The 15,305-nt window shown below is 37.5% G+C and overlaps 2 protein-coding genes across 17 annotated transcripts in view; one reads left to right on the forward strand and one right to left on the reverse strand.

Annotated features, from left to right (window-relative positions):
- RFTN2 (raftlin family member 2) overlaps positions 1–15,305 on the reverse strand; it is a 136,068-nt gene that overhangs the window by 112,167 nt on the left and 8,596 nt on the right. For 3 of the 10 annotated variants that reach the window (XM_042995000.1, XM_042994999.1, XM_042994998.1), the window contains exons 1-2: positions 7,334–7,416; positions 4,265–4,367 (exon numbers count right to left, since the gene is read on the reverse strand). Coding sequence is in view for 3 of the 10 variants with exons in the window: in XM_042995001.1 (XP_042850935.1) it covers positions 610–628 (19 nt within the window). In the remaining 7 variants the exon portion in view is untranslated. Of the gene's footprint in view, positions 1–609; positions 1,114–4,264; positions 5,851–7,333; positions 7,418–15,305 lie in introns of those variants that run through there. The other 7 variants (XM_042994995.1, XM_042995001.1, XM_042995002.1 and 4 more) reach the window with 7 other exon arrangements.
- The window catches only part of MARS2 (methionyl-tRNA synthetase 2, mitochondrial), a 39,341-nt gene continuing 25,282 nt past the window's right edge, over positions 1,247–15,305 (forward strand). For 2 of the 7 annotated variants that reach the window (XM_042994988.1, XM_042994989.1), the window contains exons 1-3: positions 1,247–3,315; positions 4,299–4,401; positions 7,124–7,259. In XM_042994988.1, the coding sequence (XP_042850922.1) occupies positions 1,287–3,068 (1,782 nt within the window). In that variant the 5' untranslated portion in view covers positions 1,247–1,286 and the 3' untranslated portion in view covers positions 3,069–3,315; positions 4,299–4,401; positions 7,124–7,259. Of the gene's footprint in view, positions 3,316–4,298; positions 4,402–7,123; positions 7,260–7,324; positions 7,788–15,305 lie in introns of those variants that run through there. The other 5 variants (XM_042994986.1, XM_042994987.1, XM_042994990.1 and 2 more) reach the window with 5 other exon arrangements.

Here is a 15,305-nt window from a genome sequence, read left to right on the forward strand (position 1 = left end):
TTAAATACAATTAAAATTAACTTGTGATGACAATAATGGAAAAGTACAGAACTTAGGACAACGATTACCTCTGGGAAGAAAACAGAGAGAAAAGGAGCACATAGATCTAAATCATTGGTAATCTTCCAGTTCAGTGGTTCTCAAACTTGAATCTTCATCAGAATCACCTGGAGAGCTCATTAAAACCTAGGCTGCTGGTTTCCACCCCCGGAATCGGTGGAAGGGTTTGTTTGGGTGTGGGGCCTAAAACATGCATTTCTAACAAAGTCCCAGGTGCTGCTAATGCTGTTCCTCTGGGACCACACATAGATAACCACACCTAGTTCTTAGGTTGGGTTGTGGGTTCACTGGTGTTGCACTGCATTTTGTTATGAAATGAGTGTAGTATTTAAATTAAATGGAAAAAAAAAAAAAAGCTAGTCATAGACCAAAGCAAAGATGAGAGTGTTTTATGAAGCAAGGATTAATATTAATCCAGTTCTGGGCTCCAGAAGCATTCACCCAAAAAGAGGTAGAGTTCCACCACTAAACGCAAACTTGGCAAAACACTGCTTTAGAAGTGTTGCTAACTACTTTGAGAAATAAAGTTGAAGGTTGATTCTTCCTTACCAGTGACAACAGCCTGCATTTCACTTCTCTGGATCTCAATAATCTTTGGCACGTAAGATATCTACATCCTTGGTTGATTCAAGATTGTGTTTAGAGAAAACATTTCCCTTACTTTGCATGTTCTTACTCTTCCCTCAAGTGCCCTAGGTAATTATTTTTCTTACTTTCTACCTCCCTCTTCCAGATTTATTGTGTCTAGCTGCTAGGTTCTGAGATAAAATTTAGATATTTCAGATCTCTACATTGAGCAGGGCATATGTAAAGCGCATACTGTTGTGTCCAGCAACGTGCCGGCCACTGACTGGGTTTGAGAAATGCCTGAACATAAAATTCTTGCCTCACAAGCAAGTCAGCCTAGAGAGGAAAAGAGATCCACAAATATAAAATTACAACCCAAAGCAAGGCGCATAGGACGTCAGAGAAAGATTTATCTGCTTTCAGAACCTCTCCTAAACCCAGCTCCTTTAAGCTTTCTCACGCGCTTCCACTTTCACCGCCCCAACGTCCAACGCGGGCGCAGAGAGGAGGGGCGGGCGGGGCGGGAGAGGGCCGGCGTTACAGACCCCACCTCATTGGCTTTCCGGCCGGCCGGAAGCGGCGGTGCACTTCGGCTGCGCATGCGCTCCTCACACGTGCTTCCAGAACGCCCCCTCCGCTGCCGCGGCTAGGCCGGCACCATGGTGCAGTTTTCTGCCCTGCGGCTGCTAAGACGGCCGGGGACGAGAGGAGTCTCGCTCCTGGAGTACTCTACTCCCCGCCACTACAGTTCGGCCCCTCTCCGTGCCCGCGACGATGCTCGCGACGCGCGCGCTTTCTTCACGACACCCATTTTCTACGTGAACGCGGCGCCGCACATCGGGCACCTGTACTCGGCGCTACTGGCAGACGCCTTGTGCCGCCACCGTCGCCTCCGAGTTCCCAGCGCCGCCGCCACGCGATTCTCCACTGGTACCGACGAGCATGGCCTGAAGATTCAGCAAGCAGCAGCCGCTGCGGGCCTGGCCCCGACCGAGCTGTGCGACCGAGTCTCTGCCCAGTTCCAGCAGCTTTTTCGGGAGGCTGGCATCTCCTCTACCGACTTCATCCGCACCACCGAAGTCCGGCACCGGATCGCTGTGCAGCATTTCTGGGGATTGCTGAAGGCGCGGGGTCTGCTCTACAAGGGTCTCTATGAAGGTTGGTATTGCGCCTCCGAAGAGTGCTTCCTGCCTGAGGCCAAGGTCACCAGGCAGCCGAGTTCCTCGGGGAATTCGTGTCCTGTGTCTTTAGAGAGTGGGCATCCCGTAGTCTGGACCAAGGAAGAAAACTACATTTTCAGGCTTTCTCAGTTCCGAGAGCCTCTTCAGCAGTGGCTGCGGGGCGACCCTCAGGCAATCACCCCTGAGCCATTTCATCACGCAGTTCTTCAGTGGCTAGAGGAGGAGCTGCCAGACCTGTCAGTCTCTCGAAGGAGCAGCCACTTGCATTGGGGCATTCCTGTGCCCGGGGACGACTCGCAGACCATCTACGTATGGCTGGATGCCTTGGTCAACTACCTTACTGTAATTGGCTACCCAAATGCTGAGTTCAAATCTTGGTGGCCAACCACCTCTCATATCATAGGCAAGGACATTCTTAAATTCCACGCTATCTATTGGCCTGCCCTCCTCTTAGGGGCCGGCATGAGCCCACCACACCGCATCTATGTCCACTCACACTGGACGGTCTGTGGCCAAAAGATGTCCAAAAGCTTGGGCAACGTGGTGGATCCCAGGACTTGCCTTGATCGCTATACTGTGGATGGCTTCCGATACTTTCTTCTTCGGCAGGGCGTCCCCAACTGGGACTGTGATTACTATGATGAAAAGGTGGTTAAGTTGCTAGATTCCGAGTTGGCAGATGCTTTGGGAGGTCTCTTGAACCGGTGTACTGCCAATAGAATAAATCCTTCTGGGACCTATCCGGTTTTCTGCACTACCTGCTTTCCCAGTGAGCCAGGGTTGGTGGGGCCGTCAGTTCGTGCTCAGGCAGAGGACTATGCTTTGGTGAATGCAGTGGCCACTCTGCCCAAGCAGGTAGCCGACCACTATGATAACTTTCAGATCTATAAAGCTCTGGAGGCAGTGTCCAGCTGTGTCCGGCAAACTAATGGCTTTGTCCAAAGGCATGCACCGTGGAAGTTGAACTGGGAGAGCCCAGTGGATGCCCCCTGGCTGGGTACTGTGCTTCATGTAGCCTTGGAATGTTTGCGAGTCTTTGGAACTTTGCTCCAGCCTGTCACCCCAAGCCTAGCTGATAAGCTGCTATCCAGGTTGGGGGTGTCTGCCACAGAGAGGGGCCTTGGAGAGCTCTGTTTCTTGCCTCGATTCTATGGACATCCATGTCCTTTTGAAGGGAGGAGGCTGGGACCTGAAACTGGGCTCTTGTTTCCAAGACTAGACCAGTCTAGGGCCTGGCTGGTAAAAGCCCATAGGACCTAGAAACTTAGTTTTTAAATTGGCTTGTGGTAAAAAAGCAAATGTGTTATTTTCTTATTTTGCGTTTTTAGGAAAATTATGCTAATGTTTTCTAAAGTGTTGCATCATATGAGCACATAAACAGTGTCACTGTGATAAGAGGTTTGTAGCCTTTCAGGTGCCTCCCCTCCTAGTCTTCAGTTCTCTGTGCCCATTAACCACTATCCTTTGTACACCAGTGTCTCTAAGATGTCTCCAGGGTCAAAGATGGGTGAGAGACAACTTTGCTGATACTATTCCTTCTCATTGTGCCTCCTTCCAAACCACAGTTAATGTTATTTGCCCAGACTACCTCTTATGGCTTGTTTTCCATTGGCCTGGCCTCTGCTGGGCAAATTAGTGAAGATTGGGGGTTGGAGGCCCCCTACCTCAGCTTTTACATAGTAGTCCTACTTTGTTATATATGTTGGGTTTCCTATTAAAAATAAACAGGTTTCTTTATTAAGCCTTTAAAAACCAGTGTCCTAGACAAGATGGTTTTTGCCCACGTTTATATTTTCATTTCTTACAACTATGACTCCCTACCTACTCTGTTAATAGTTTGATAGTTGTGCTTTGTAACATTACACTTCAACCAGTAGATGGCTCTACAGTTTCACATATTTGATTACCTAACATTGACATTTCAGAATATTTAGGATAAATTTGTTTTCTGCTAATTTGGCAGAATTTAAAGAAAAATTTTATTGCTTTTCTTAAAATAAGGGAAGACTGTAACCACTGCTGTTTTACATAAAGCAATAAAAAAAGATCAGAATCCTGTTTTTTCAAACTACTAAAAAAGGACATTTACTCTATTAAACGTTTAGTAAGGTAATAAGTAAATGTACCAAATGCGTTTGGACTATCCGTGATAAATTATAAAGCTCTCGAGTTGGTTATGTTAAAAATTTTAAACTTTAATAACAGGTTTACAGGTATGATTTAAAAAATTTGTAAACAGCTCAAAATGGTTATATTTTCTTTTTATTTCTGAATCATAATTTTGTTACCACATACATAATTTACCTTATGTGATCTCTTTTGGGAAATCAGAATCTATAATACAATATAGACATTGTGGAATAGTTATAAATGTTAATACATATACTTTCAAGTACTTTTTACCGATTATTTCTTTTGCTGTCTTAAGTTATTAAAGTTTAAAAGTTTGTGAGTACCTTATTCAGATCTGTTCTGTTGAATTTGTTGAAGGTGATGGTGAAGGGAGGAAATGATCAATGCTCCAAGAATCTCAAACTGGATTTAGGGATCTCTCCAAGGCTCCATAAGAGAATATCACAGAGAAGATGTTAAGGTATCAATTTATTCAATGACTACAACACAGTAAGCCAGCGTAATACTTCATAGGTGATTGGATAGCTAGGCCAAAGTTTAAAATGAGAACTTGCCTTGAAATATTCATTCTCATCATGGTAGCAAGCAGAGAGAGCTCACTATGAAGTCAACTATTGTGCTGGTAGTTCCCCCAGATTTATTCTAGGTGCTACTATTCAGCTCCAGTTTCTGTTTATTAATCAATATGGTGAGAGATTTCTGGTTGCTTGGAAACATTGCTTAGAAAAGAATGCTTGAAGGCATTCTAAAGGTGGAAGGACCGTTTCTACAAATGTTCCTTCAGACCCTCCTCTTCATAATGGAAACCTGGGCTTTCCACATGACATAGTCTAGCTATCTTCTGGGATTGGTAGGGCAGATTACTGGGGTGTAGGAGGGGTATAATCTCTCCTAGGGCTGGATAGAGCAGAGTGGTAAAAGAAATGAGATGTGTTTATATGAATGAACAAAAACAGATTTGGAAAACCAGTGGTATGATAACCTCTGCTGTTGAAGTGCCTTGATAGCAATTTTTCTGTTCCTATTATGAAAGGACATTCACTTCCACTTGAATGATCTTTCCTATGGCCTAGTGCTGGTCAATACACTGGATCTTGACTTGCTGGGTGTTAATGGAGTTCCTTTTGTGCAGCTTGTCATTTATAGAGGCACTTAACTGGCTACCAGAATATTTATGGTACCAAAGGGCACAAGAAAATAGAGAATCGAAAGAGGAGAGGGCATAATTAGTACAGATACATAATTAATAAAGGATACTCTGAAGAAGTGGGGATCTAAGTTACTCTGTGGTAATATGGAAGATGAACCAGTTGGATTCTCTGTCAGGGGCAAGGTATGTAAAACAAGTATCCTTTGGGTACTTAGTTGATGTGTTCAATTTGATCCAACAGTTTAGGAATGGCAAGTGGAGGAAAGGTGAAACTTAAAACTGAAGAGATGGCATCTTATGCATCCTTTGACAGAACAGAGGTTTCTCCCAAACTACTACCTTGCGGCTCCTAAATATTCATTTTGGGGCTCTTGGGGGCATAGTTGCAGAAGGGGATAGATCAGGTGTTCACAATGTATCATGTTAAAGTAACGTAGCTGTCAACTCAGCAGGCTACAGTCCTATCAATGAAGTCATGCAAGAAGTTGTGGTCAATGTATATATTAGGTGCATCACTGTATATTGGAGAGCCATTCTACAAGTGAACGTAGAGCTTAGGCACCTCAGAAGTCATAAGACCCGTGGCTATATATGGAGATCAAGAATAGGCAGGAAGAACAAATAGATACCATCTCTGATTTCACTGATATCTCAAAGTTATTCTGGAAGTAGGCCTCATTATTTTTCTTAACGACCTATATGACCCCTATAGCGGCTGAGAAGAGCCGGATAAGTTGAAAATTAAGTTGATGCCAAAGTACTCATGAAGGCCTAGGCTGGAACATGGACACAGGTCTTTTTTTTGCACAGTTGGACCTGTGGTTGGGACATAGCTCTTTATTTTTAATTTTTAAGTAAGTTCTACAACCAATGTGGGGTTTGAACTTAAAAGCCCAAGATCAAGAGTTGCATGCTTTGACTAAGCCAGCCAGGCATTCCAGGAAATAGCTCTTTAGATATGGGAAGTTCCAAAACTAAAGTAAAGCCAGTAGTTGGTTAGGTTGGGTGGGCCTCCATCTAGGATGCCTTATGATCATGATGTAGCTTGAGTAGCAAGTGGCAGTATGAAGCATTTAGCAGATTACTCCTTGGGCATTATGTAGGGCTGGTTTCTTAGATCTCTGACTGCCCTACCCCTGGTAAGTATGTAGTTGCATTGTTGGCCTACATTAGTGTAACCCGGAGTTATGGGGGAGGCCATGCCTCTTGACTGAAACCTGGTTCATAAAGCTGCTATATGATGATCTAAAATAGTCTCCTGGAGGCAATTCCCCACTATCCATAGTTCTACCAAATATAGAACAACTGTTCTGGTGGTTGAGATCAAGGTTGCTGTAAACGTTGGTGGGTCCTTGCCCTCATCTTTTGCCTGAGTGAATAACATCAGTGGACCTAAAAGGGTGTGGATGTATTGACAGCCATAAGTCTATTTTTGCAGCAAAGGTTTACGAGTTCTGAGAGCTTGGAGGGAGCTCCAGCATAGATTTGGGTAACCAAGAGCACAGGTTAGGGGGATCAGTCTTAGAAGAAAGGCTTTGAGTCTCTTGCGAAATGAAACCAGTATGAAATATGTCATTTCAGCACAACTCAGATGGTCCTGACCCTTCCTCTTACAGGAGGGAGCTTTAGATAGCATTGGTCATCTTTTATCAATAGGAGCACACCAAATTTGGGGGTTAATATTGCTGGAAGGGCCAAACAGTAACAACCAAGCTAATTTAGATTAATTAATGGGGATTTTAACCTTCTTAGAGAATGTCTTATTCTTTTTTGAGACTGAGGATAAGAGAAGCTCAGCCGAAGCTACTTTCCTTTATCACCAAGAACTACTTTGAGCTGAGGGGAAGGGACTAACGAGTTTAAAGGGGAAATTGCTGCTTTCTCTTAGTTTTTTGGTAGTCCTAGGTTACCTAGTATTATAGATCCTCTGAATTATGGGAACCACCTAACAGGGAATAGTTGACCATATTTAAAATACCCTGCTTAAGATTATGTCATATTAATCAGTTTCTACTTATATTTTCATGACAAGGGAAGGGAATTGGGAAGAGCTACACACCAGGAGGTTCTTCCTATGGCATTGACAACTAGAAATAATATACTTTCTACTGCATCTTTTCATGAATAGCTATTGGGAGTTTTAGCCATACTTGGATCTTCAAAGTAAGGTAAGGCTAAGTACGGAAGTTCCATCCTTGGCTGTTAACTAAATATCATTTGGTTTATGGCACAGACTACTCACCATAGATTTTAAAGTCCACAGCTCCTCACTTAAGAACTGGAAGGTATGAGATGTCAGGATGTTTCAGGAAACCAAGTGTGCCATCTGCAAGAAGAAAATTATAGCTCCAAGGAGAGATGAGCCCTGCCTTCAAGTCATGAAGAATATTTTGGATGAAGCATCTGCAGAGGGCCCGGAAGACTCACTGGGTAAAGCTGGAGGGACAGCTCTAGGAATAACTGGAAATGGATGATACCACCTTTCTTAGTGTATGGTATGGGAAAAATGGTTCTATCCTCTCTATACTACCATTCCTAACGTCATTCATGTCTTGTGCATGTATCCCTCATTAGTTGATAGTCACTGGTTTGTGCGATTTAACATGAAGATGTACTTTCAAAAAGTAGTTTATTCTGATTTATAGATTAGAATTTCTGTTTTCTTAATACATTCAATAAAAATATGACCGACTGCACATTTTTTCTCCAAATATTTTTAAAAATGTAGTAACTTTTATGTTGGAAAACATTAAGATAGTTTCAGTAATTTGGCTTTCCTTGAACTAGTCTAGAAGAGTCTGCTGGTTAAAAAGCTATAAATACTAAAAATATAAAGTTAATAAGCATGTTACACATTTTAGGTTAAATCAGTACAATAATACAAATACAATGTATTTCTTTCAAACCACATGAAAAGAAATGTTAAAGAAAATTCAATCCAAAAGAAGACAGGAAGGAGAAAAAGGGGCAAAGAAAAATGAAAAATATGGTAAAAGAAAACCCATAATAAGACAGTAGAAATGATTATAATTACAAATATCTCAGAATTGTAATGAACATCAAAGGATAAACCTTCTGTCAAAAGACAGCCATGTTCATTCTTTAAAAAAATTTTTTTTTCAATGTTTATTTATTTTTGAGAGACAGAGCGTGAGTAGGGAAGGGGCAGAGAGGGAGACACAGAATTCAAAGCAGGCTCCAGGCTCTGAGCTGTCAGCACAGAGCCCGATGTGGGGCTCGAACCCACAAACCGTGAGATCATGACCTGGGCCGAAGTCGGATACCCAACTGACTGAGCCACCCAGGTGCCCCAGCAATGTTCATTCTTAATAAAAAGTTAGCTATAGGTAGTTAAAAGGCATATACTTACAAGAGAAAATGAGACATGAAGAAATACTGGGCATATAAATAAACCAAAAGAAAGCTGGTATTGTATTATTAATAGTAGGCAGTCTATATTGAGAGGGGAAACCATTACTGAAGATAAAGTGAGGTTTAATATAAAAGGAATAATGCAGCAGCAAGTTATAACAATTAGGAAATTGTATGATCTAACAACATATTCTCAAAATATAAAAGGATAAAATTAACAAGAAATGTTCAAGTCTGCAAAAAAACAAAATTGCCATTCATGAGTTCAAAGAAACTAGGCAATGAGAAAGTAAAAACTTACACTACACATCAGCACTTCAGTCTGTAATGCTCACTACCACATGTATCATTGCTAAGTGTAGAAAAATAAAAATTTCATAGCAGGTAAGGTTTTGTGACTCTAAAACCTTGACTTTTTCCATATATGCCTCTGTGAAAATAATAACTTGCTTTTTGAATAGATATGTCAGCAAATATACCTGTTCAGGAAGTCCTCTCTTTGGATTATTAAAAGGGGAGAATCCCATGGCTATAATTTTGCCAAAATTTTTCATTGTTAGTTCGGTAATAAGCAAAGGTGAAAGGAGAGAACCAATAGTTCTGTGTTCCTTAATTATGTTCTCTCATTTACTTTTCTCATCAACTCTGAGGTATTTTTGTTTCTCTGTTTAGCTGATGAGAAGTTGAGGCAGAGAGAGATTAAGTAACTTGGCCAGGGTTATAGTTTGTAAAACAGAAGAGCCTAGACTCAGATTTATCTTGATGCCAGAGCCTCAGCACCAACACCACAATCAATCACTGAGTATATACTGAGGGCAGTGTATTGTGGGGAAGAGGAAGTAGTATAATCAGAACCAAAGATTTGAAGATGAAAAGTCTAAAAAAGACCCCTTAATTGAAATACAGCAATGAGTGTTTCAAGGTGGGGGATTATTCTTGATAGCTAGATATGAAATAGATGAGTGCCAAAATAGAAACTTAGAAAAACTACTTACCTTTATCGTGAAATATTTCTCTCTTGCTTTCAATAGTTCCCTTTATATCCTAAGCCTGCTTATGTGTGCTGTTATAAATTTGTTAAAAATTTTAATAACTCTATAGTCTGTATTTTTTTTCCTTAAGATTATTTTGTTTCTCATTTTCAGAACAGTGTTCCAAATTCTTGAATCCAGTAGTTCTCCTCTAAATGAAAGTTATGCTGTCATAAATTTATGAATCTAAGTATTTTGAAATAACATTTTACAAATACTTTAGATAATACATTTATCTCTAAACATGAAAACATATCAATACTCAAAAGTTTTATTTGACTTGACTATTATAGTAACAAAGCCAGAGAATTTTATTCAAGCTCACAAACACTGAAACTTTTTCATTTCATACATACAGTTTTAATATAAATGAACTTATGAAAAGACTCATCTATTTACTAACAATTTAAGTTCTATAAATTTACTGAACATTTATTACTGTATTCTTATGACATCTTTCCTAATAAGCCTGCAGAAATCAGGTTAACTGACTCCACAGTTATTACCAAAGCAAATTCCACTCTAACTAAAATGCTACATATTGAATAATTCCTGGTAAATTATCTCATACATGACAGTCAAGACATGTTCTAACTTCCCCTAATTAGAGATTTTGTTATGAACTGCACAAAATGTCATGTTTTACATTTTTAATGAAATGTAGCTATTATGTTGGACATGGGCTACACCTTGAAGTGTGATGAAACCTATTTTTATATAGGTCTTTAAGCTATCATCTAAATTGTATTTAAAAAAAAATTTTTTTTTAACGTTTATTTATTTTTGAGACAGAGAGAGACAGAGCATGAATGGGGGAGGGGCAGAGAGAGGGAGACACAGAATCGGAAGCAGGCTCCAGGCTCTGAGCCATTAGCCCAGAGCCCGATGCGGGGCTCGAACTCACGGACCGTGAGATCGTGACCTGAGCTGAAGTCGGACGCTTAACCGACTGAGCCACCCAGGCGCCCCTCTAAATTGTATTTTTAAAAATGTATAAAAAAGTATTAAGGGCCTTGCTAACTTGGAAGCCATGAACACCTACGTCTCTGTTCTATGTTTTAAATAATTTCTTCAAACTATGTTTAAATTCAAGTTACAAAGTCCCAAGTTAGCAAGGCATGATGGGTACTTCTGCAGTATTTTTTGCATGGTAGCTTATGACTTATTAACATAATCAGACTGGTACATTATAAAAAATATCCTATATAGCATTTTTCAGATTATCCTTAAAAATCACTTACTAAAGCAATTTATAAAGGCTTTCATAAGGCAAAGAATCTTCAATCCTGGTAAAATGAATTTATTGCATTAACTTTTATATTTAAGTTTCTGTAAAACTTACTTTATGGGAACTCCCTACATTTTTAAAAAGCAAACCTTTTATTCCTGAGTTCAGTTTCATTTAATAATTCATTACTGGAATGTAATTAAATAAGTCAAGTAACGATGTATAAAAAGCTTATTTTGGTATTATAGAAGAAAACCATAAGTACTAAAATGAATTACTGAAACTATGTATGGTTCATTGTGTGAACATTGATGGTTGGATTTTTACACCATTTTAAAATATGGAAGGAGTATTTTTTGCTGAATATAAAGGAAAAATTTTAACGTTCATATGACACTGTCTGACCTAGAATTAAAAAGTAATCTAACAATTAATAATCCTCAATTAATAATCCACAAACTAGAAAGATTTTTTTTTAATTTTAATGTTGCCCACATAAAAATCAGCCTTTATTACATAAAAATAAGGTAATTAATTCAAAACAAATTTTAAATAAAACATTTTGGATGTAGCTGATACCATAAAATTAGTTTTCTAGCCTAAGGAGAATATATAGGACTTCTTCCTTTTTCCATAATTTATGGAGACCATCTAAAAGTACAGCTATCCATTCAGGGGCACAAAAACCAATATAAATATATAACTGTGTGTAGCTAAGTGTAAAAAATTAGTAAATCAACCTGATCTTAGAAAAGCAAAGGAGAAATAGTGAAACTTACTGTTTAACGTCTTAGAAAAGCAAAGGAAAAATAGTGAAACTTACTGTTTAACTAGAAGGGGACTAGCCAAAGTCAACCAAGTTATCAAAACCCATCATTGGTAAGTCTGTAGAGGTAGATGTTTTAAATATTCAACATGTGAAGGTAGGTTAAGTTTGAGCTCAAGAGTTTTAAACAAGTCATTCTCTAAAGATAGACACATAGTTAGGGCACGGGCATAAAAATCTAACTGGTAAACATAGGATTGTTGCTTAATTTATTTTCATTTTTCCTTTGGCATAGACATTAGGATATTATATGTGTTCTTTCAACTGAAAGCTATTCTCACAAACAGTTGGATATAGCCTGAATAAAATAATCCTAAGGTTAACGTAGAGTCAGCATTTGAATAGTGCAGGAGGAATTTACTTGTATTAGTATCTTTTAAAAATAATTTGTATTGTAGGTCAGCTACTAATAGGGATTTTAGAAGGTTTCTTTTATGTGTGGTGAAAAATATGTTCTGTAAGTGGATATTGTATAGATTTCTTTGGTATCAGGTTAAAAAAAAAAAATCCTAAATGGGATTAGCAAGAAACACATTGAGAATATTAAAATCATCTCAAATTGTTGATGCGTACTTTAAAATTTTTATCCTTTAGGTGTTTTCTCCAAAACACGTAAAGGAAAAAAAATCCACGTTTTCGGCAATACTTTATGTTAATTAGCATTTCCTTTCTTTGTTATCATTGGTCATTTCAGAATTATATGAGGCTAAGGAAGAGGGTTTAGTTTCCATACCTTTGTCCATTTTTATATCCTGACTTGCAGGAAAAAGGACCTTGATAGTTAAGAGCTAAAATTTATCTCTTATATGGTATTAAATCTGTTTATGCTATTATTGCTATCTTACATTCTCTATAAAATAAGAGCCAAATATCACAACCTAAGCAAAACAGAATTTTTTTGGGGGGGGGTACATTAATGATTTTTGTACCATCTCCATTTTTCTGTAATTTATATCTGGAGAGAAAAATAAAGTAATACAATCTTTATAGAATTGAATGAATGCACTCTGAAAGTACATCAGTACATTTTGGTAAAGAGCACAGTTACCTAAAATAAATTAACTAAGAAAAACACTTCAAACAGAAATTTGTTTTTGAAGGAAAATGCGATTACCCTTGGACTCTTGAAATTTACAAAAGTTTTAGAACAAAAATGCTTCGGTATATACTGAATTAGCCTGAATAACAAATACAGGATTAAAATGAAAATGCCAGACAAGTGGAATATTAAATAGAATGTGTCATGTTATTTTTGACGAGGGCTCTATTTGTAGAATACTGGATCTCAACATATAGCATGTTACTTTCAGAATAAAGGTAGCAAAACAAAAGTATTACCAATAGGTGGAGTGGCCTTAGTATGTGCCAGAGTAATTAATATATAACTATATTATTACATTTTATTCCCCCACCTGAATATTTTAGCCCAGAAACATTTTGGCAATATACACAAAAAGTAGATACATTAATGGATAGTTCATTATCCTTTATGAGGCAGGATAAAAAAAATTGATATAATTGGATTATCATCTTCCTAACATTATAAGAAGGTTTTGATATATAATTCCTACTCTTTTCCAACAGAAGTACAAATTAGCTTTAGTTTTTGGAGAAGATGTGAAATTAAAATAGTGAAAAAAATAAGACTCTTATTCTAATATTGTACAATCAAATTTCAATAAATGCTAGAATAAACTTACATGTAGTTAATTTAAATGTTGCTTATTTATATAACTTTTAATTGTTTTATTATTAGTCTAGCCTTGTATATAAGGAATATAATGTTCTTAGAGAAGAAAGTTGGGGTATACATTAAATAGGCAGCATTTAAAGAAGAGTTGGCCATTTTTTTATTTTAAGAAGGTCTACCTATTGTTGCATTTTTTAATTTTAAAAAACTGAATTCTGTAAGAGCAGATAGTCATAATATCTTTGTATTTAAAAGGTGAAATATAATGTTATGGGTAAGTTTTATTCAAATTTAATGCTTTGAAAGGCTAGAAACGTCACAAACTAAGACCTGAATGAAAGATAAAAGGGAATAATGACAGTGTTACAGTATTAAAGGAAGAAATATGTACTGAATCTGGGATGACATATGCAGTGAATGCTTATACTTGCTAAGATGCTGTAAGAACCCTTATACTTTTGGTATGGATGACAAAAGAGGGTCAGAAATATATAGAGAGATACATTTAAGTATATTTAAGAATAGTGTCTACTCTGGTCATAGTAACTGGTATAAAATAAGTGGTCATAATAGGACAGGTTTCCAGATATATATATAAATTATCTTTACATGTATTAATATCTGTCAAAATTCCTAATGTAAATCTAGAGTTTGAAATGTTTTATAAAAAATATTTAATGTCAGTAAAATATACACTAACCAATATATAGAAAAGTCAAAATAATGTGGAAGCTAAAATCTTCTACACACATTATCTCTCTAGCAAGAGAGTGTTTTTTTTTTTTTTTAATTTACCATATTACAACAAATGGCCTGTTGCTATTGTATATTCTGTATATGGCATGGCTATGTCTACAGATATGAAACATCTAGAACAAATCTGAAAAATCCAAACATCAAGGTGTTTTTAAGTGCTTAGACATTATCATGTTGATAATATAGCCAGATATGACCAAAGTTTTCAAACTTTACCAAGGTATTTGTTGTTTTATAGATACAGCATATGTTCTATTTACTAGAATTATAAGTCTATCTTACTTAAGTGTGTGTAAATTCATAAGGGAAGCCATAGTTTTCTCCTGCATCTCCAATATTTTGGCTACTAGGATTTCTTTAATGCCCTTAAAAAAGCAAAAGCATTTAATGTTAGGCATATCCAAACCCCTCACATTTGTTGTGAGACCACACATAGGGCTAATTGTTTTCTATTATTGGATAAAATAGTTATCCAAGACTCTACTTAACAGAATCAATTAAGGTGGAGTAAGAATTGAACGCTCTGAAATCTTTCCTAGGATGAAAGTGTGGTGTTTGAGAATATCAAGGTTTCAAACCTACAGATGAAGGTTGAGAAAAGCTTCTTCTCACAGAATGTAACCTTGGTTCCTATTAAGAGATTTAAAGAAAACTAGGGTTTTAATGCATTTTAAATGGCTCTTGTAAGTAAGGGAAAGATTTAAAAAATACTAACTGGACCTGGATTCTGAGGAGAGGTGTGCTTTAGGAAATTCGCACTATTAAGAGTATGTAGGCTACCTTAAAACCTATTGCTGGACAAGGAGGAAACCTAGGGCAATAACAAAGACTCACTACGAAGGATCTGAGAATGGCCATATCTAATGGTATTTTCTCAGTTATTAGGTTATATTCTTTTGTGTCATTCCTGAACCTTGGTAAAGATATATTTAAAAGAAAAATTTATGTACTCCGTGATATATAAAATTAGAGTCAGAAAGGCACTTAAGCCTATGGTTAAGAAAGCCACTATCCAGAGAAAATCAAAGAATTATTAATAAACTTTCATATTAATAGAGTAACATTTTATTCTGTTAAGTAAAATATCCAATGAATGGACTTTGTGTTCCAACAAATGATTTTTATTTGATCCACTGCTGAATATAATGATTTTTAGAAGATACTGCTTTGCTCAAGATGGTTGAGAATAGGAAGATTTCAGCTAAGGTGTTTTTATAATGAGTAAATGCCTACTTCAGAGTGTCAGTGTTTAGCCAAATCCTTTTGCCTAAAAAATCTCATCTTTTGTTCTGTCCTCTTCAGATTATCTGA

This window comes from Panthera tigris, chromosome C1 (genome assembly GCF_018350195.1).
Source record: "Panthera tigris isolate Pti1 chromosome C1, P.tigris_Pti1_mat1.1, whole genome shotgun sequence".
NCBI lineage: Eukaryota > Metazoa > Chordata > Mammalia > Carnivora > Felidae > Panthera > Panthera tigris.